The sequence below is a fragment of the Aedes aegypti genome, chromosome 1, assembly GCF_002204515.2.
Source record: "Aedes aegypti strain LVP_AGWG chromosome 1, AaegL5.0 Primary Assembly, whole genome shotgun sequence".
Classification (NCBI taxonomy): Eukaryota; Metazoa; Arthropoda; class Insecta; order Diptera; family Culicidae; genus Aedes; species Aedes aegypti.
This window is the reverse complement of record NC_035107.1, coordinates 202,902,529-202,925,701: the sequence shown is the minus strand read 5'-3', so window position 1 is coordinate 202,925,701 and position 23,173 is coordinate 202,902,529. Positions and strand designations below refer to the sequence as shown.

The 23,173-nt window shown below is 38.2% G+C and overlaps 1 protein-coding gene across 6 annotated transcripts in view; it reads right to left on the bottom strand.

The window, feature by feature from the left end:
* Positions 1 to 23,173, bottom strand: part of LOC110681487 — an 81,187-nt gene that overhangs the window by 8,999 nt on the left and 49,015 nt on the right. For all 6 annotated transcript variants that reach the window (XM_021857273.1, XM_021857272.1, XM_021857274.1 and 3 more), the window contains exon 3: positions 11,824 to 11,949. In XM_021857273.1, the coding sequence (XP_021712965.1) occupies positions 11,824 to 11,949 (126 nt within the window). The remainder of the gene's footprint in view (positions 1 to 11,823; positions 11,950 to 23,173) is intronic.

The window sequence follows — 23,173 nt, the reverse complement described above, 5'->3', positions numbered from 1 at the left end:
CTGCATAGCGATTTTTTTTAGCTTTTTCGCAATTACAGTCATCTCCCTTACGTGATATCGAGTTACAGAACCATAATAAAAGTTGGTTCTCATGGCTACCTCGATGGTCCCTTGGATCGCAGTTGCACTGAATTTGTGTTCTGTAACTACTCAATACCTCCCTAACTCGATGGTCCCTTCAACATCGAGTTATGGAGAGTAGACTGTAGTTAGTAATAATTTGTATTCTCTTTCAATGCCGGAACTGGCTTTTGTTTTTTTTTTAATTGTAGATGATTTGCTTAAGGGTTTAGAGCCAAGATCAAATTGAGAAGTTATGTTTTCTAAATTTTTGTTTCTTAATTGAGTAAAAAGTTTTCTAACTTTTTTTGCAGAACCGGCCATATTATTTTCACAGCAGGATAGCAAATACGTTGAAATGGATAATTAATATAACCAAAACGGCCGATATGATATCGCCCAAACGACAAAGATATCGCCACCGTTGGCTTGTGCGTTTGACAAAACAGCAATGATATGACAATGTTGAATCACATGTACGGTGGTGCCTTTGTTTTGATGCGGTGAGTGCCGGAAAAACCATATTCAATGCTTGCCTTCTCCTCACGTTTTTAAGACGGATCAAGAGATTAAGTTCATATGCGATGATCACGTATACGAATTGTACCTAACATTTAGGTATTGTAATGCCTCTTGCTTCAACAATGGAATTAGTTAAAGTTTCAAAAGCATTGTCAATAACAAATTTGGTTTGCACACAAATGTTCTCGTCAAGTTTAGACAATATGCCTCTGAAATCATGAATGTGGCATTGTACCTACATCACTTTTAAAAATAGGACTCCAATAAATCCAGTAAACCAAATTCGTTCAGGATCATAAGGTTGTCCCAAAAATTTCGAAATAAACAAATGCTTCAAATCTTACTCTCGTTTATAACCGTAAAATTGGTTTCCCATAAATTCGGCACATACCGACCAAGTTACAAAACTGCCACTGAGTTCTAAAAATCGTCTGATTGTGTCAATAATTCCGCACCCGATGATCGTCATGTGATGTTGGACGCCCTCTCGCTTCCGTTTCCCTCCCCACAAAAAGATATTTACTTTAGCCATTCATAATCCAAACCAAACGAAAATAAATCCAGATCCCGCACGGCTAATCGCTTGAGCGTGTCCGATCCAGCAAACTAAACAGAGCGGCCTCTTCCACTCTTCGCCTAGTTAGCATCAATGGTGCGGTCCATCGTTCTCAACGTGGCGTCGTCGTCACCGCATTCGATAAACAGCGAGGTGCTAAGTGTTCGACAAGTTGTTGCTTTGGAAGCGCCCGTTGAATCAATCATCGATTCTCATATTCCGGCCGAATCCACGCAATGCCACCGTACAGTGTTTCCATTTAGGTACGACAGGAGTTCGATACTCTACTCCATATATCTCACATCGAAAATTGATTAACACCTAGTTGTGAAAAATGTTTGTAAACCCATCGAAGAAGCTTTGAGGTGGTGCATTTTCTAGTGCTGAAAAGATTGAGGGCAGACGGGATGATATGCGCCGCCCAAGGAAAAACTCGATTTATACTGTGAATTTTGTCGAAAACTTGCCACCCTAATAGGACAAAACCACCAGTATTGTACCAGATTGACTGTAGAGGCGCTATTTCAAAATTCATATGTATACAGAAAATACAGTTCTATGTATCGTTTGTGTTTTGGTTTATGCACAATAATTAATTTGAATTTTATCGAGCAACCATGGAGTAAATATGAGGCATTTTGCCCCATGTAATTTGCTCACAAGATTGACTTAAACCGTTTTTAATATTTTTTCTCTGTGTAAATTGGAAAATGTTTTTCCGCGAGAGGCATTTCAATTAATAGAGATATCGTATGACCGTATGGGAGATATTGCTGTCGCTTTTTACCCCAATGAAGCATTTTACACTCAGTTCCCCTATATCTTTCCCAAATCGGTGGCCTATCTCACTGTATTGGCAGTGTAGGTCACAGAGGAGGGATTTGTTTTGGTCGAATATTAAATGCTTTTCTATTTAGGATCTGGCGAACAACATTTTCGCAAACACATATCAGTCAATCTTTCCGCACTGCGCTAATTTTCGAGTTTGGAAAACCTTGGCTTATATTAATACGGCCAGAGCCAGAAGCAGAACAGTCAACCCATCTTCATAGTCGTTATGGATATCCCACACATACGGATAAATGTTGGATTGAATACATATCTCATCGAATACATTTTCTATTAAACAAATAACCTGTAACCTACCTAAACTGATAATATTAACAGCTTCACAATCAACCCTAATGAGCCTTAAGGCTCCTTTCGTCAGTTGACAATAAAATATCAACCATATTCCTGTAGACGTTGATTCATAACCATCGGCGTAGCTAGGGTTTTTTTTCTGGAGGGGGCCTAGCAAATTCTTGTTTTACAGAATGTCGGTCATAATCATGATTTTCAAAAATTTCGTAGTTTGCATAGATTTGTATTGATTTTATTTGTTTGTGATTTTGTCTCATACCGCTGATGAGCAGCAATATTTGTAAGTTTCTATTTTCATTGTAAAAAATATTATTTTTTGTCTAATCAAGTAAAAAACACTCATTCGAGGATGCTTTCAAAGTATTCACGATGAAAATCCCTTGTGATTCTTCTACGTATTTTTCAGGCACCTTTTCAAACATGTGAATCTAAGAAATTTCTTTATTTAATTATTTCCGTACTTTTTCAGTGCTTAACATAAACTCATTCACCAGAGTTTACCGAGTTCCTCCTTAGAGTTCCACAGACAATCATTTCCGGGAGCAGTTTTTATTCAACAGATTTTTACTGAAGTTTCTCTTGGCTATCCTGCTCTGAAATTATTTCAAACATTTCTCCAGGAAGGTCCTCTACGTACTTATTACATACACATTGTAATTGTTAGTTTAAAATATCATGCAATTGTTCAATAGTATTTTTTAGGATTTTCTGCAATTACTGAGGAATTCTCCAGGTATATTACAAAAAATTGTAGGAGTCTCATCGAAATTCAAGATCACCAAGCAGGTATTATTTACACAACATTTTAAGAGATTTCACAAACAGTTTTTCCAGCTTTTTTCTTTTTGAGGTTCTTCCTAAGGTTTCTCTGCAGCTTCTTTTAGAAAAATCTCTCGGAAATCCTTCAAGCATTTCTCTAAACAATCGTAGCACCAATTATCCGGAACTTCCTGTACAAAAAACATTAAATGATTCTTACAGCTGTTATTCTAAGATTCCACAAGATTTTTATAAGCAATTGAAAAGGATTCAGTAGTTAAAATGTTCTTAGCGATTTCTCAGGGAAGTTCTACCCATCTGCATTTTTTTCACAGGAGATTCTTAACATTTCTCTTAAAATCAATTTGATGTTGCTTCCTTCATTTCTTCAAAACTATCTCGAAAATAATACTTTAAAATATCTTAAAAAAACCCACCTAAGAAAAATTAAAAAATCAAACATTACTGTAATGTTTCTTGCAGAATACTTCCAACTGTTCCTTCAAAACAATTTCCGCTAAAATACTCAAAAGTTTCCCTAGCAATTTGTTCAAGCTTTTCTTCAGAGCATTGTATTATTGTTTGTCCTAGGATGTATTCACCATAGATTCATCCAAATGTCTTCAAGAGATTTTTCTTCAAATAGCACCAGCGATTCTTCTGTGTATTTTTAAAGAAATGTCACCTCAATATATTTTTTAGCGATTTTGTTGAATCACTCCATATCAATATCCAATATATATTAGATCTCTAGAGAAACGCATATTTTCTAATTTCCTGTCGGAAAATTCAAGAACTCACTGTAGAATTTCTGATACTTTTTAACAAAATTCCTGACTACATATATTCCTCACAGACAAGCGTAAGTAAATTTTTAGGATTTTTAACAAAAAATGTTGTTTTTTTTCTTCGCTTTGTCTGAAAGACAAACATTGGCGTGCCTTTGTTTTGATTAGAGATGGTTTAATTTTATTTGTGTTTCCATTTCTACAAAAAAGATTAAAAATAATCATTTATCTTCTGTTGCCCTTCTTTCGTGGTCGATCTGTTGTTTCTGCCTGCTTCAAAATTTTGTTGTTTCTCCTTCATCACAATATTCTTTAGAAATTATCCTTGAAATCTATCAGAATTCAGTAAAAACACGGGGTTTTTCATGACAAAAAAAAATTGTAGAACGCACAAAAAATATCAAAATTCTTGGAAAAAAGTTATTTTAAAAAATATGATATTTAGGGGCCATTCACATACAACGGCATATATCTCAAAAAGTATAAGAGATGGAAAAATCATGTCTTCGACAAAGTTGTTTCAAATTGCCAATTCTACAACTTTGCCGAAGGCACCATATGTCTATCTAAATGTTTCGAAAAAATAGTTTTTCTATCTCACTGCTAGGTGGATTGATCACAAAACTATTTTCATCAGAAGATACGCTTTAATATACCAAGAAACTCCGAACAAACTATTTCGATAAGATCAACGGTTTTGGTGCTATTCGCATGAAATCGACGAAATAAAACACAGTGCGATGTACACGGCGAAAAAATGTTAAAAAGGTGATTTACTTTAAAACAGTTTTAGAAGACAGGTTGTGATTCCTTCGAATTAATTTTCTCAAACCCGTATAAAAGTAACTAATGTCGATTTGAAAAAGTAATCGAGATTTTAAAGAATTGCCTATCCCCCCTTATCCCCGCTCCCCTTTTCACACACTCTAACGCAATGTTAAATAGTAAACACCTGAGAGAGACTCGCGAAGAGGAAAAATAGCAACGTCATATGCAGCCCAGATTCCGCTGTCACGAAACGTCAAATGCAGCCCACCGTTTTTATGGCTGCAAAAGTGAAAAGTATTGTATTCGCAATAAACTGTTATTTAAAACCTCAGTCGATGGAGCAGTTTTTTCCAAAGTTGCTGATGAATATAAACGCAAGATTAGCTATTTCTAATGTCTGCTACGTTTGCTGGCATTAAATTTCACTCAAAAGGCTATTTATGATTCGGTGTGATGCAAACGCAATCATTTTTTGCTGAGAGGTTCATGTGAAAGTTTGAACGGCTTGCGCATGATTGGTATAAACATACAGTGGAATAAGAAAAAAACTCAGCAATCACAGAAAAAGAAGACCGTCTTCGCGAGTCTCGTCTCAGGTAAACACAAAAGGCCATCACCTTGCCGTACCCCTTTGCGAATAGAGTTACTGTGTACATGCTGTAGCCTTAGATGCATGAGCCTCATTGCTTGCAAGCATACATTGTGAGACCTTTTCTGGTGCGCCTCATTTTTCTTGAGATGTGTCTCACTCAGGCGTTGCATTTGAGAATGAAGCACGATCAAAGCAAGCAAAGAAAAACATCCCATCTGTTGTGGTCCACGATCGTCATTGTATCGCAAGGTGTAACTAGTGATGCTTTATAAGAGAGATACGCGGAAGCTGACACTTCTGTCAAAGTGTTAGCCAATCGAGCAGCAAGAGCTGTCAAAGCGTGAGCCAATCGAGCAGCAAGAGCTGTCAAAGCGTGAGCCAAACGAACATGCGTTATGTTTGTTTTGAACTTTTCTTGAGGAGTAATGTAATCCGCTTAAAATTATTTCGGTGAAAGTTGTTTTGAACAGAGTAAAAAATATGGAATATTTTCCTTTTTGAATTTCTGTCAATGCAATATTTATTTGTTGATTTTTTCTGCTGCTTATTAGTTTGGAAATGTAGATCAAAGATCTATAACGATACAAAACACACTTTTTTGCATTGAGGAAGTCATGTCCGTGTTACAATATTATTCTCGACACCAAGCAAACTCAACACTGCTGGTCTGTTGCCAAATCGTTCCATTTTACTTCCGCTCATCTCTCTTATAAAGGATCACTAGGTGTAACAAGTCTGATAAATGGAAGCAGCGAGCGAGAGCCCCAACGAGAGAGCGATGATAAAATCCATTTTTCTCGCTTGTTTACCGTTGGGGATAGGTGTTTTTCTTTACTGGCACGATAAACAATCCACTAACTTCCAATAACAACAGTGTCCCTCAGGCTTGGAGCATGTTTAGAGGGGTTTTATCATGCACTACTATCCCCCCAATCTGATCAAACTTGTAGCAGTATACGATAAACATTCTCTCATAATGTGCAGCATGTTATGATAGTTACAGAGAGTGATACGTAAGAGATTCTCTCAATTTTCTCAGGATTCAATCCCTGGTCTCACTGCGGTTTCATGCGCTTCGTCACATGTGCTGTTTAAGGTGAAGATGAATCAAAGACAAACTTCAAATTTTCAAAAGCACAAATCTGGAGAACCGGAAACCTGTTTAAGCTGGAAAGTTAATCGATTGGCCAACACCAGCTAGTGACCAATCTATTAACTTTGCAGCTCAAACGGATGTTCGGTTCTCCAGATTTGTGCTCTTGATAATTTGAAATTTGGCTTCGATTCATCTTCACCTTAAAATTCAGCGCAATAATTGAAGTGATTACAAAAGTTTTCAACGAGGATTGAAATTGTAACTTTTGGATCGCGAGTCTTCGACCATATCATGTAGGCCATCTAGACACCTGCATAATGAGGTGAAAATAATTGTAAATGCTCTTCGTTACTAAGCAGTTGTTTCACAACTTGGATACCGATGGCGAGCCGTAGCTCCGAGCAGCGCATGAGACGAGTTTCCCCGAGAGCACATCACCTAGCGCACTTTTAGAATTTTCGTGAGCCTCCGTCTAGTACAGCACACTAGGATTCCGATGAGCTGAGAGACGGTTTGGTTGGAGGCTCGTCAGTACATTTATGTGCTCCTGAGAAATACGTAACTCTATTTGCGAGATTCAAAGGTACTCGAGAGTGTCCCTGATACTCGTACTACGCACGTTACTCGCTCCATCGTCGCCTTGATCAATCTTATCAGTTTGTCCGAGAAACCGTGTTCGCGCATAATCTGCCATAGCTGATCTCGATAGGCTGATTTAAAATCGATGAAAAATTATGTGTGGATACATTGTATTCGCGGCATTTCTGCAATAGTTATATGGCGGATAGCGAATATCTGGTCCGTTGTTGCTCGTCCACCCATATATCCTATCTGATATTGTCCACCGAATTCGGTAGTTGGTCCACTCCAGCGGCTTTGTTGTTTTTCAACCGTTTAATCTCTTGGAAATCTAGCGGTGGAAGTCTTTGGTCCTCCATGCGTGCTCCCAAAGTTATTTCCGTGCCTCCTTCGCTACTGATCACATCACCATTAAGGTGCTGGTCGTAGTGTTGCGGCCACCTTTCGACCACCTCACGTTCGTTCGTGTGAAGATTCCCGTCACAGTCTCTGCACATGTCGGCTTGTGGCCCAAAGCCTTTGCGCAAACGGTTCAGCTTCTCGTAAAACTTCCGTGAGTCCTTAGCGCGGAACATCCATTCCATCGCTTCGCGTTCTCGTTCTTCTTGCTGGCGCTTCTTTCTTTTGTCTGTTCCGTGCCGGTTTTTAGCGTGCCTCGTTTGCTTTCGTGTGGTGTTGCAGTATTCTCAGCCATGCCGCATTCTTCTCACTCTTCAACTGATCACATTCGCCGTCGCACCATTCGTTTCTTTGATTCGGAGCCGCTGAACCTAGTGCTGCTGCTGCGGTGCTACCTTTGGCGGATCGGATGAGCCTCCGGCCATCTTTAAGAGTGGCTGCGCCAAGCTGGTACCAACGGAAGGGCCACTTTCAACTGCGGTGCTTAATCATGGGCCACTTCTGAGTCCGTAGCCGCTCGATGTTGATCCGCGGCGTTCGGCTTTGACGCGAATTGGTCACCGTCGAAAGTTATGAGCGATTACATACATATAGCAACTAGGTAATGATCCGGGGGTCCTTCCTTAGACGAGTGGTTAGAGTCCACGGCTACAAAGCAAAGCCATGCTGAAGGTGTCTGGGTTCGATTCCCGGTCGGTCCAGGATCTATTCGTAATGGAAATTTCCTTGACTTCCCTGGGCATAGAGTATAATCGTACCTGCGATGGTACGGGATCGATTTGGTTCTCGGTTATGTTATCGGGTGATCTCCAGGTGGTCTCATGGATATCTTTGCGGGGGAAGAAGGTGCTCCGAACTACCATACCACGAGAGGCTGCAAAGTTGACGCATCGTTGGCCGTTGTCGTTAGATACGGCGTGCAGACTGTTCCGCCCGATCACCATCTCCTCTCGTCCTTCCTGTGCGTTCATGTCGCCAACTACGATTTTCACGTCACGCGGCGAGCATCCGTCATAAATCTGCTCCAGCTACGCGTAAAACGTCTCCTTCTCGTCGTCGGGTCTCCCTTCGTGTGGGCAGTGTACGTTGATGATGCTGTAGTTGAAGAAACGGCCTTTTATCTTCATCTTGCACATCCTTGCATTGATCGGCTGCCACCCAATAACGCGTTGTAGCATCTTGCCCAACACTATGAAGCCAGTTCCTAGCTCATTTGTGGTGCCACAGCTTTGGTAGAAGGTAGCCGCTCGATGCCCGCTTTTCCTCACCTTCTGTCCAGTCCAACAAAGTTCCTGCAGCGCTGTTTGAGCCGCACCTCTTGGTGAGCAGACGCTCGAGACGTACCTCCTCAATCTGGTTGATGTCAGAAGGACAACAATGCCTAGGCTGTACTACCAGCTAAGTACTCTAATCTACTTTTAAGTTTCTCTATTGAGATTCTGCTCAGGGGATTCAAATAAATTAAAAAGAGAACTATTATGAGTGTCAAAAACTTTTCGGGAAAATAGGTCATTCGGGGAAACGGAGTATTCGGAACGTTCGGGAAATAACATTATGAGAACAAAATAAAAAAGCATAGCATGGCATAGCATAGCATAGACTGACTGTACATGTCAATGGTTGCTACTCCGTGATTGATCGGAACTGGTAAGAATTGCACTACGATCCAAATGAATAAGGGATGGGAGTTTCCGCTTACTCTCGAAGTGCAATTTTAGCAGATCTAATATTATTGATCAATAACGGCGCCGGCCAAGTCCTTACAGTCAGTTGGGATGGGGAAGGAATGTAAGGGTGTAATGATTGTTGCTTCTAGAGACCGAGAATACCTCTGCATCTCCACAATCACCATGGGAAGGGTGTTTATTAGTGAGGGAGGAAAAGATCTGGGAGTCACCTCTGGTCGATGATGCGATCCATGGACAAGGGGGGAAATATACGACTTATATTTAAAGCTAGTTTTGTATTTTTGTCTCGAGAAGTTTTGGTAGAAGCTTTAAAAAATACGTCAACATCTATAATGTCGAACAATTCAAAAGATGTTTTTATTAATGACGAAAACTGAAGATTACATGTATATTTTAAATTATAAGAAACAGGAATAATGCCGACACTTGTAGTGACGAACTATACATAGTTTGTTTGAAAATTACATATGAGTATTACTGTGCATTTTGTCTCGATATGGTAGAAGTTTAAAAAAATACGTCAACATTCACAATGTCGAACAATTCAAAAGATAATTTTTAATAATGTAAAAAAGAGAAAAATATATGTATATTGAAATTGTATAAGAATAAAGCATAATTCCGACACTTATAGTGACGAACCATACGAAGTTTGTTTTAATATTACTTAAAAGTTACGCTCTACACTCGTTATGAGAACAAAATAAAAAAGTAGAAAAAGTAGCAAAACCAATCGTATTGCATATTATATTCGTTACTTATTAATTAACATTCGGAAACTTGGAGAGCCGAAGATCGCATGTTAAAAGTAACGTTGCATAGTTGTAGCCATAGTTATCCGGTTCAAATGCACAGATAAGTTGAAATAACATGCATGCATGCATTTCGGGTAATGGTTTTCCGGTTAAAATCGGAGAACTAATAAGTAGTGAATTTGACAAGGTTGATCTTGTGGAGCTTCAAGTGCTTTGGTGAATACGGTCTGAAAACCCTCGGCCTACATGATTGAAGCTTTATTCATTTTGTAAAATGTGTTCTGTGATATTTCACATTTGGAATCTTTCAGTTAATGGGAAGGAAAAATAAATGGAAAGAATTTTATGTGAAATTGTTTCATTATACGAAAGCACATTGCCAGACGGCCTTCAATTAGTCCGTGTGACCATGAGTTTGTAAACTTTCTCATGGTTTCACATTATCAACCATAACCATGTCAACGGTTCTTTGATCATATGGAAAGTCACGCCAACAAGCAGCACAAACCGAAAAAAAATCTAAATATTTACAATTATTAGAATCGATAGATTTTATTGGCAGTTTTATTACGATAATCACGCTGCAGTTTGTGTGTTTACTCTAGGCTGAGTCGGATTGTGTATTTGCGGCGAATCGAAACTTCCCTCAGTTTGGCGAACAACAACCATCTCCAAGCCTCTCTAGAGCAACATACACATAGGTGTGAGTAATCCCGTTGCGATCGACTCGACTTGGGCCATAGTTTGGGTAACATTATTTATGGATTATGTGTCCCGAGTGAGATTACTTTGCTAGTTGCGCACATCGGGGAGCCTGGAGTAATATGCTAGGTTGGGGCAAAACGCGCTTTGTTGATATCTCTGGATTAAACTACTTTTGAGTGAAAAATACTACGCAAAATTATGAAATGCTATAAATTGTTCACACCCTAAGAGTTCAGCATATTTTCAATATTTAAAAAGGTTGATAGAACAATAAATTTAAAAAGATGTTTATCTAACTAACGTTACTTCTAGCTCAAATTCGTGGCGAACTTTTGTGAGAGGTTTAAATGAAATTTCTTGAAAATTTTCGTGATAAATATCTGTCGCATTGCCTTGAGACACGTTCTGAATAGCTTCTGATGGAGATGGTGTGAACCTTAGTTGAGGAAGTTTGAAGAAATGTCTGATGCTGAAGCAACATAAGAAGTACTTTTCGAATGAATAACGTGTGGAAGTTCTTGAACAAAACCTTAGCTGCTAAAATTCTAAAGTTATTCATTTAAATACAAGAATACCGTTAGATTATATTATGATTTTGATAAGGAATTACCTGCGAAATTGCTTATGCATGTACGTCTGAAAATATTTTCTGTCAGTTTCGAGTTTTAAATTGTTTCTTCTGGCAAAATTATCATCAGCACAAGTATGGATAAATAAATTTTCCGACTTTATTTTTGCGTTTTTTTTTGTAGCATCAGTAACATTAAAGACGAGCTACTGAAAAAATTGCAGCAATGATTTTTTTATTCTTGCAAAATAATGTTCTAAATTTAACTTTTATTCTTGAGTGAATTTCCTTAACATCTCTTTAGTATGCATCCATATATTCTTCTATTCTACTGTCATAAAAATGTTGGCAGAAAAACTCTTGTTTTTTTTAGAAATAGTTAATCTTGTCTAGATTGCCAGAGATTACTCCCATGAGTAATCTAGATAAATGAGACAGGAGCAGCAACACAGTTGTCTAACACAGAACACCTAGATATAAGAAATGAATGTAATGTTTTTCTCGCTCTACTCATGCAGGGTGAACACGATTCAAGTAGATTCTAATACACGAACACTTCCTCTTTAGTGTTAGCTCTTGATTTCGGCACATCTTTCCTAACTGGTGCATTGCACCCCAGGTCTCCCTACTAGAATCAAAGGTAAACGCATAGGCAACGATTATGAAGATTATTACGACAGTAGCCGTCGCTCCCAGCAGGGTGCCTCTTACTATCTAGCAGCCACCACCGCAATGCAACGATCATGGTTTAGGTTCTGGTTTATGTTAGCGTAGGTTTCGGATTTTGATGGGCCTCTCTATAACTAGGTTAAGATCGTTCTAGCTCACTGCCGCTGCATACTTACATTGTGCGACGAGTATTCGATCACAGCAGCACTCCCGTATCTCTCGGTATTTAGTGCAGGAGCTCGTGTGAGGTTGACACCGGTCTTTTCCGAGATAGCAAGTATGAGGGATCCACGGAAGTTTCTCTGCGAAAAGGGGAAAGAAAGAGAAACAAAATGTTTACATCAATTACCCATTATTTAAATTGAATTCTGGCTGGGACTTGAAACAATGCCAGCTTAGCCGTTGCGATCCACTCAAAGCAATTACCCGATGAACTCAAACATGAATAATTGTCTCGGCAGTTTAGTTTGAGCGACATGATCAGATTCCTTCTATAACAAATACCTAAACACCGTTTACCCGAAAGACATTCTCCAGAAAATCATTTACCCGAATGCGGCAGTTAGTCGAATAGCATTGCATAGTGAATTATTTCAAATATCTAAAAGTATAGGACACAAAAAATGATTTGAACATAATTATTTTGGAACATGTGTTGAGTCCAAGAGTATTTTGTTACAATCAAGAACATTTTTGAGCATCTGCAATTACATGCTATTTTAAAGTCAAAAGAAGTGCTTCACAAATGCTTCCTGATCCATAAGTATTCACTTCAGTCTTGATTGGCAATTCAGCTGAGTGCTTTTTGGCCAAACCCCTGCCGTTTTACGCATACAGTCGCCTCTCCACATCTCGATATCGAAGGGACCATCGAGATAAGGAAAGATCGAGACATAGAACATTTTTTTTATGAATACTAGATTGAAAATCACTCCGTTACTAGGAAAGTTGAAAACAAACAGACGTCATTTCGTCTTTACAAATTGTTTTAAATCCGTAAAATCTAGTCTAGTAACCTTCGATAATGGGCATAATCGATAATCGGGAACAAAAATCGCATCGAGATAGGGAGATGGAGAGTGAAAATGTATGCAGAATGATGGGACCGAACAAGTCATCGAGATAGGGAGAGATGTGGAGAGTCGACTGTATTAGTCCCGCTGTCCATAAGGTTCACATTAGACTGGTCCAGCTCAATATGGGAGAAAAATAAAGTTGTATAATTCTACGGGGCACCCTCCCAAATTATTCCTCAGGGTTGGAGGAAGACGTCCTGAAAATTTCAGCTCATTTGGTCGTTACATGAGGTGGCGCATTTGAATATTGTTTTTTTAGCTCAGTTTTTAGTTAATATTGCATTTTTAGCTCAAACATATGGGAGACAGCACATCATATCCTGTGTGGTTCAGGAAAATTGTTGATCGCGTTCGGCTGAAGTCAATATTGTAGAAGGTTGTATCATTATTAAAATTGATAAAGTTGGTGTTTCAACTATCTGAAGTAGATTTACAATACTGCTTTGAATTTCTTCAACATAGCATGATGGTTACCACTAGGCGCATCATAGCCACATATGGCGCTGGGTGTGCTTAAACGAGAATCCATTCCATTTTTTTATGCATATTTGATTTAACTTTAGAATGAATATCGTTAGTTCAGCAGCAGTTTGGTTGCTTTACGAAAAAAGGCAATTCTCATGTGCCAGTGAAGCTCAGATTAAAACACTGACGACCAACTTTTCCATTATTCTGCGGCGATGGTTAAGTAGTGAGTGGGCTGTATCATAAGAGATTCTGTTTTTTATATTTCAAGAGTGATTCGTTATAGGTTATAACATCAAGGAAATTCTTTAATCAATTACTTAAAATAACAAAAGAAGTATTTAAACATTAAATCTAGTCAATCTATAAATATTTGAATACGAAGAAATGCAAAACAAGTTAAGTGAAAATTGTAGACAGTTGATAAAGCCTTACTATAAAATCTGTAGGCAAGAAATGTCAAAATCGAATCACTCCTTGTTGATTTATAGCTAGCGTAAAAAGCTGGATAATGCTTGCTGTTTTAATTTATAGTTTTCAAAATGCAGGATAACAGAAAATTGGCGTTTTGTCCATATAAAAAAATTGATTGTAGTACAAATGTGGTATCGCCATCTTTCGCAAAAAGCAGTTTTGATTCTGTTCTATTGGTTGGGACGTTGTTTTGATCAAATCTTCTATATTTACTTTCATTATAAGGGTTATCTTTTTTAAGATCAATTGAATATTAACATTATTTAACTAGAGATTAGTTTCTTATTTACCCATCTTGGGATTTCTAGACGTTTTTGTGTGCATTTTCTAGCACATGCACGATGGATTTGCATTTACCATTTTTTTATATAATCTTTTAGCTTGAATCGTGACTTTATGTTTGCTGGAACAACTCCATCTCATTGTATTAGTTTTCAGTCTAAAAAGAAAATTCAAATTGTTCTTTTAGTCATCTTCTCCTTGGCATTACGTCCCCACAGTTATGAACTGAGAACTTCCTTTGCCAAAGTTGCAATTTTTGCATTCATGTATGAGTAATTCTCGCTGAAATCAGGCCATATCGTTCGAATTTCAATTTTTTGTCACTGTCCGTAGAATATGCTCGTTCTGGTTAACTCAAAATGGTAGATCCCTCGAACGTCAGCAAGCTCAATAGTTTGCAAAAGCCCTTTTTTAATAAATCTTAGGTATTTATTTACGTGACATGTTATATTTTTCCTTTTGAACACATAGAAAACTTAGTATCATTGGAAAAATGTAGCTTTTATTTGAACAAAAAAAAATTTGCGATCATTCAAATTTTGATCCCATTTTGAATTTCGCCAGAAATCCTGTTTTTTACACCATTAGCGCACCGCTACTGTTAGGAGTTCTGTTTGATCTTTCGACCTTGACGCTTGCTCCTACGGGGGCGGGTGATGAGGGCAGGAACAAACATGTCGCGCGTCGGTCGGAAAAAAAGTGAAAAAGTGAATCGGTCCGCCAGTTCTGTTTGATCTTTCAACCTTGACGCTTGCTCCTACGGGAACGGGTGATGAGGGCAGGATCAATCGTTTTGCGCGCCGCTCGCGTGGCAAGGTGGAATAGTGTCACGGGTCGCAGAACGCGTTAGTAGTGTTTGATCATTTGATCTTGTCTCTTATTCCTATGGGGCGAGTGACGAACACTTGATTGGCGTTCAATGCGTTTATCGAGTAATATCGCGAATCCGGTTAGGCGCATTCATTTCAAATTATATATTTATCGTTTACCAAAAAGAATCCCTCCCCCATATCCAAACTCCCAGTGTTTACTTGCGGCTTCCATAAAGCAAGTAACACGTCAACATTTCCCTTCCATCCCCAAATTGACCTGCATTCGGACGCAGCCTGCGCCGTTATTGTTTATTACAATAATGAGAGCACCAGTACTTACATATTGAGGATGCTACTGATCCCGAGTAGCGTCTGTTGGTTCCCTGTGTAAGCACAGCTGTTCTTGCAATAACGGAGTAGCATCTGCGGGCGGTCAATCATGCTCATGCTCATGCTCATTAGCGCACCGCTACTATTGAAATCTGAAGTCAACACCATAAAGCTGAGTAAAACAACAATAAATTCAATACTTTAATGCATAGGCTTAAGTAGCCATCAGACTTGATAATGTAGTGGCGCACTATCATACAGAGGTATATCATAACTTCAAAAGTGTCTAATATCGATTGCTCAACCTTATGTGATACCATATGTCGCTTTCATGGAAAATGTTTCGGTTTATTTTGCCAAGATAACGTTTTTGTACCCAATTTCATAGAACTCGAATGAAATATAAATATACATACAACAAAAGGAGACAAAAAGCAGGAAACATGCCACCTCTTGCAATTCGGTTTGAAATAGGGTTTTAACAGAATTATTAAACAAGATGCAGTTCTGAATGTTGGATTGCTTAAATTAAGCTGTAAAATTATGTGAATTTGCAACCTCTAAGCGTTCGCGTAGTTACGGTATACTTCGTTGATAGGATAATAGCAGCGCCCATCTTTACCGTAACTTGGGATTGGGGAAGGATATGTTGATGTAGCACTTACTTAACGAGAGGCCTCCCACTCAGCGACACCCTCATAAGTGCTACGGAGTTGGGGTCGGAATGGGTATAAGGTCAGGATTCGCCTGAAAAGCTGGTGATGAACCTGGAGCATTTTTTGTTTAATGGTTAGTAATTTAATCTTATGAATGCCGGTAACCAAAAGAGAAACGCGTTTCACCGTAATGATTCACTGCTCGTTAAACATTACAAAAGCAGCACCGATCCATCCAGAGTCATCGGATTGCACCGTCAAAAAAATAAAAATAATAATAAAGAGCAAGGATTTAATAATAAACAAACTGGTTAAAATGCGCAAACCGAAGGAAAAAAAGGATCGATCCGAAAAAAAAACATAAAAAACAGCTACTACTAACATGACCAATGCAAACCGACCGGAGAATCAATAAATTATGTGTCATGAAACTCGAAAATCTAAACACGATGATTGTAACATCTGAAATCCGGTTTTTGTTATAAGGGAACGAATCAACCGGATGCCTGTCCTTTTCATTACATCACAACACATCACTGTGTAATAACTTCCTTCGGAATAATTCTCGATTACTTTTTTCAAATCTACGTAAGTGTCGTGATTTTACGTCCGATGTCGCATAAATCCGTTTTAAAACTGATTTGTTTACGAGAATTCAAGCGTGCTCAAACCCTTCACAAGCCTTGTGTGCATTCGAACCCTTTTCGGGCCTTGTGCGCATTTAAAACCTCGTAATTCCAAAAGCTTTTTTTATTTTATTTTTTTTTTAACTCTATTACATCTATTCTCTACAGTAAGTAACTTTCATACGATTTTGAGAAAGCTAATTAAGAAGAATAACAACCTTTCTTCTAAAACTGTTTTAAAATGAATCCCCTTTTTAACATTTTTTACTGTGTACATCGCTTAAATTTTGCATGCAATCAGCTCGCGTTAAAACACTAGGTAGTTCCTATCATTTCCCACGAAAAATGTATGACAAAATGATAAGCTGTTTCAATCAGTTCCTTACGACATTTTTGTACCAGTGTAAAATCGACTAAAGTAGTGTTTTGTTTTGATTCGTGGTTAAGTCACTTTGTCTCCCGTAAGGACTGTTCATTTTATAAAGTGGACACCTTGTTTATGCTATATCTTTTTTATTTATTGATGAAATCGTAAACGGTTTTCTGTGTATCGTTCAACTATTATTCTACAATGTTATGAAAATACAGAAACTTACAAAATGCTTTCGGTTGAAGAACTAAATAGTTTTTGCATAAACTCCTAAGAAAAACTGTTCGTCAAGTTTAAGCATTATTTTTCGCATGAAAAAAATCCTAAATTTAATGAACAAATTGTATGTTGGTATCCTTTACTATTCAACTTAAGGTAGAGCTTTTAAAAACATCAATAATATTCCATCAGTTCCTGACGCTGAGTCACTTTAGTGATCTATTCCTTATGGTCAAATTTGCTGATACACCATCTTTTTACTACCAGCAAAAAAGTAAAGTAATAAGCGTGTTCAAAACTTCAATCTTGAGTTTTAACCGCATTCTTGGGTACCAAATTTACTTTTTATAGTCGTTTTATTGAAAAATCCCATACTTTTAAAATTATATACGCATGTTTATCGATCAAGAGCAAACTGTAAGCGTTTTTCTCAAAATATTTTGATAGGTAGTCTCAGAATAACACATTCTGAAAATAATACATGCAAAATAAATTTGATTTAATTCAAGCAGTGTTCCCAATCTTGATGATTGTCATTGTGCTTTGAGTGGTCTTCTGAAAATAAATTATTTGTTTTTCTATTGTGCTTAAAATATGACGTGGGGGCTAAATCAGCAACTCTATGAAGGCGTAAGTTATTTTTATTATAAATACTATATTATTACTTCCGTCTGGACGTACTTTAAACCTTAAAATTCTACTCATATCAGTTCAATTTAAATTTAAGATATTTTAAAAAACTTTAAAAAAAAATGATAAAAAATGATTTTATGATATCTGCAAAATTGCTTCTCCAAAAATCACTTGATGTTTTTTAGCAAGCTTCTATTTGATGATGCTTTCTAAGTACAACCATTTTTTGAAAATAAAAAAATATAAATTGTCGAATTTTCCTGCCGATTTTTAATAATCCTTGATTTTGATAACCTCCAAAAATCGACCGTTCTAAACGTTGTGCCTTATTAGTGTGAAATCATATTATTTTGGTAACTTTTTTATTACCACAGCATTGTACAATATTAGTCGAACGATGTACAGAAAACCGATTTCGATTTCATTGATAAATTAAAAAGATATTGCATGTCCAAAGTGTCCACTTTATAAAATGAACAGTCCTTACAACGGAGCGGCGAAAGTAGCGGTTAGGTTGCGAAAGTGGAGAATCTTACTTTCGTCGTTTTGTAAACCCGGAAATTAAACGTTCTAAAAGTGAAAAATCGAGTTGGCTTAGAGCGGAACGTGTAGAATATCGTCTGCAAAACACGTAGGATTGATAGAGTAAGTTTGTTAACTTTTCTGAATTGAGTCTGTTTGAATAAGTCTTCGAGAATTTTCGGGTGGCATAGCACCATCATCCTTTTCATTCACAGCTTGCTGCGATCATATGTGAATTTCCAACCTCTTGAAGCCAAAAAAAGCAAACAAAACTAATGTATGTTTGCAAATTTATTATTATTTGTTGCTCTGTAATTCCATCTGCGAGTGATTTATTTTTACAAACCTCTTAACAGATAACAAATAAAATTTTGAAATGTCCCAAAATTTGAACATAAGATTGAATAGTATCTTTTTTGTTACAATTAAAGACTTTACGCAGTAAAGCTGCATGGTTATCATCAAATTGGAGGATTGAAACTTTTTTCAAATAAAGCTGTTGACCTCAAAATTATACGGTAAAAGCTGTTTGAAGTAAACAAGACAAACGGTTCCTTTTTCATGCATTGAATAATATCCAATTTTGATGGCATGTTAAATTTTGACGATTAAAAAAATCGGGATAACATCCAATCAGTCATAAATTATAATGTTTGCATGTTCGATTGAGAAACACATATTTACTGAATTAGATGGCATTAGTTAGTTTTCAAAAATCCAACAGTTTTTTAACCAGGAGACTGGAATGAATGTAAGTGAAGGACGCTCATTAGGCAATTCTTCTAGATGGACATGCCATATATCAACTGCAGCGATTTGCAGTAGACAGGATGTCCCGGGCCTGATCCATCTGACAAGTCAATCGAGCCCTCTGTTACCATAGAAGATGGTGTATCCATCGATGTCGATAGCCTGTTCTGCACAGTACTTATAGACAGCGTACTACCCATTGAAAGGGTTTTTTTTTCTCGGTTCACCAGGGCATAGAGTATCTTCATACTTGCCACACGATACACAAATGCAAAAATGGTCAATCGGCAGAGCAAGATCTCAGTTAATAAATGTGGAAGTTCCCATAAGAACACTAAGCTGATAAACAGGCTTTGTCCCAGTTGGGACGTATTACCATAAAAAAGAAGAAGAAAAAGAAACAAATGTCTACTGTTCAATTCGAGTTAATGTCGTATTTGGATAAATGTCGCATTCACGTAAATATCATTCGGATAAATTTTTTTCGGATATTTATAATATAATCTATCAGATTCCCGTTGTGTTGTGCTTTTTTCACGATCAATTGATCACGTCATCGAACTTATCAAAAACTCGACTTGCGCGCGCCTTTGCTCCAGTATTCTCAGTGAACCGAACGGCCAATGTGATTCATTGCGTTTCTTTTCCGATTCCATTAGTTACGCTAGGTTAAGTTTTGCAGAGTAGAAGAATGCAAATTGGATATCGTTGGGATAGGCACTTGCAAGAAGTATTTGCTTTACTAGGGTGGTTCAGTCATATTTTTAACAATGACAATATTTTTCTTTGCTATGTAAATTGATATTTTTGCATTTTTTGTTACTTTATCACAATGATATGTCGATTTATTCTTCTCCTTGGCATTACGTCCTCACTGGGACAGAGCCTACTTCTCAGCTCATAGGAACTTCCATAGTTATAAATAGAGAGCTTTCTTTGCCATTATGAAAAGATCCTGGACCGACCGGGAAACGAACCAAGATACCTTCAGTATGACATTGCTTTGTAGCCACGGACTCTAGCCACTTGGCTAAGGAAGGCCCACAATTTGTCAATTTATTCTAATGTTTTTATTTTTTCGGACATTTACAGACAGTTATTGATCAAAATTTCCCATACAACATGCCCAAGTTTGCAAGTCTGTATCCCAACTTCTGAAGGTCCGAATTGGCTAAATTTAAATGGCTATATTATATAACCTAAACCTTTTCCTGTATCAATATCATTCCATTTTTGAAAATTTTTCGCTGTTAAAAGTTGGCGTCACTCAAAAGTGTTTCCCTGACGAGCAATATCTGTTGATGTCACGTATCCAATCAGACTTTCGAATCACTATTTTTATCATCCTTCTAAAGGTCATTCAACTTTATTCGTATCCTCTCATACACATGGTATGATCACTCCGTTACGACTTAGAAGCATAACCTGCGTCCCCTTTTATAACCTTACCTAAAAAACGGTAAATGTTTTCTCCCTTGCGTTTGACTGCTCTTCTTTCCCAGGTATCCTGTAGGCTCGCTCGTGCAACAGCCAGTGGCAGGCAGGTCAAAAGTGAGTCACTTGCTGCTTTATTTCAGTGTGATGGGGACCTTCTAGGGTTAGCTGAGATAATATGTTACGTTGAGTATTGAGAATAGATGTGGCTATCATATTCTTCCATTTCTTACCTAATATCTATGAGTTATCGGTATGGGTCCACATCATGTGTAATCGATTCCAATAACATTTTGGTTGAATGCTTATTTACTAGAAACATGCAAGAATCCTAATTTTTATATCCCCCAGTGATAGGGAAATTGGCAAAAACTTATTATTTTGCCTACCTTCTTCAATCAATACCTTCGGAACTATTAGATATAGAGAAAATCGACTTTCAGCATTTTTGAAGGAAATCATTTAGAGTGTAGAAATGTTTTCGATACAGTGTTGCCAAAAATATTTTCATTTCTTAAACTTACAATCGATTTTTCGTCGAACGATTTTGTTTATTTCAAAAATTTTGATATTAAGAAGTCTGAATTTTCCAAATAAAATCAAAACCGATCCTGCATTTCGACGAAAAATTTATTGCTCAATGCAAAGTTAAGGTACTCTGGGCTGAATAGAATCTAACCAAACAACAGATAATAACAAATTTCACAACAGTGTTGCCGGATTACCTTTCAAGTTGAATTGTTAAATGTAATTGTAAACTAAAAAAGCATTGAATGTAATTGTAAACAAGTTATGTTTGAATGCATCAATCTTAGTATTAAGTCGCAGTGTCACCGAATATGCAAAATATAGCTTGAAAATAGAAATTTCATCGTAATAAGCATTGGGGGAGATCCCCCAGTACCGGACACTTAAGCCACTAAATTCATAATTCGAAAAATTTTGATTTTATGGGCTCGTGTTACCCATTTATGATAAATATTATCATTTTTATAGTGTACAAAAATAAATTTGAAAATATTAATATGAATTTTGACAATGCATTTTGATGATGTATTTTAGTATCAAATTGATCGATCTTGAAAGGTGGCACCCAAAACCGGACACGATCTAGAAATGCCTCGAATTCTGCAAATTTGAACATCATTGAAGTTCGCGCTCAACTTCCAAGCAGAGCAGTCGTGTTTCTTGCTGGAAGTCACACGCAAGCTATTGATATTTTTTTTCTTTTTTCGGATTGCATCCACAAAGTTCGTTTCGCGTTTTCTTTCCGTCGCTAAGTATCGCGGGTGTCGCCGCGATGAGTACTCGACGCGAAAACACGTTTCGCATTGATTATGCAAACGTGCCAAAGAAGCCATCTTTTGAGGAGCTTCATGATTTCGTTGGTTCTGCATTAGGCCTCCAATACGAGCAAGTTGTTCGACTTCAGCCGAGTAGATCGCTCGGATGCGCTTTTGTGAAGGTCGTCGACCTAGAGCTGGCACAAAAAATTGTAGCCGAGCATGACAACAAGCACGAAACAGTAGTGGATGGCAAGGTCTACAAGCTACGAATTACGCTAGAGGACGGGGCAGTAGAGGTAAAACTCACCGACCTGTCCGAAGACGTCTCAAATGAGAAAATCGTTGAATTTCTCAGCTCGTACGGTGAAGTTCTCTCCGTTACCGAGCAGGTATGGGATAGTAAATACCGATTCGCTGGTCTGCCGACTGGTACTCGGATCGCACGAATGTTGCTCAAACGCAACATCGAGAGCTACGTCACCATCGATGGGCAAACCACGAATGTGACGTTTTTCGGGCAGCTTTAAACGTGTCGGTACTGTACAGAATTTGTACACAACGGCATTTCTTGTGTACAAAACAAGAAGCTGCTCGTTCAAAAAACCTATGCTAATGTGGCCAAACAAACTGGAACTAGCCCAACCACCACAAAGTCCAGCGCAACGAAAAGTAAGCCGTCGTTTGCAAAGCTGTTTGGACCGACGCCCAAAGAAGCAAACCAACAGGAATCGAACAAAAGCGTGAAAGCGATCGACACTACGATCCTTGCTCCGAAGAAACATGCACCCAACCCCAGCAGTGATCCACCACCGAACGTCCAACCACCAGCAAAAGCCGAACAAAATAGTAGCCTCATGCCCCCACCGTTTCTTCCCCAAAATCTGCATTCAGCCACCCGAATGTGCACACGTCAATCGTCCGATGGAAATGAAACCGACAGCTCAGCAGCATCGATTAGCAGCAAGCGCCAAGGAGGCCGTCCGCCTGGAAAAAAATTTCGGCACCACCACGGCGACGATACGAATGAGGAGATAGAAATTCAGAACTAATGGCCCATCACAGCTACAACATCGCTTCGATTAACATCAACACGATCACGAACCCGACCAAAATAAATGCCCTACGAACTTTCCTACGGACCATGGAGATCGATATTGCCTTTTTGCAGGAAGTGGAGAGTGAGCAACTAGTTTTACCTGGCTATAGCGTAGTATGCAATGTAGACCACACTCGGAGAGGGACGGCAATAGCGCTGAAGGAACATATGCAATTTTCTAACGTCGAGAAGAGTTTAGACGGGAGAATAACCGCTCTTAGAGTTAAAAACACGACACTCTGCAATGTGTACGCGCCATCCGGCACAGCATTCCGTGCGGAGAGGGAGAGGTTCTATAACAACACGCTTGCATACTACCTTCGTCACCGGACAGATCATACTCTGATAGCAGGTGATTTTAATTGCGTGATACGACAACGCGATGCAACAGGGCACAACCACAGTCCCGCTCTTCTAGCAACGGTGCAACAACTCCAACTCCTCGACGTTTGGGAAACGGTCTGTCCAAACGTGCCTGGGCATACGTATATTACG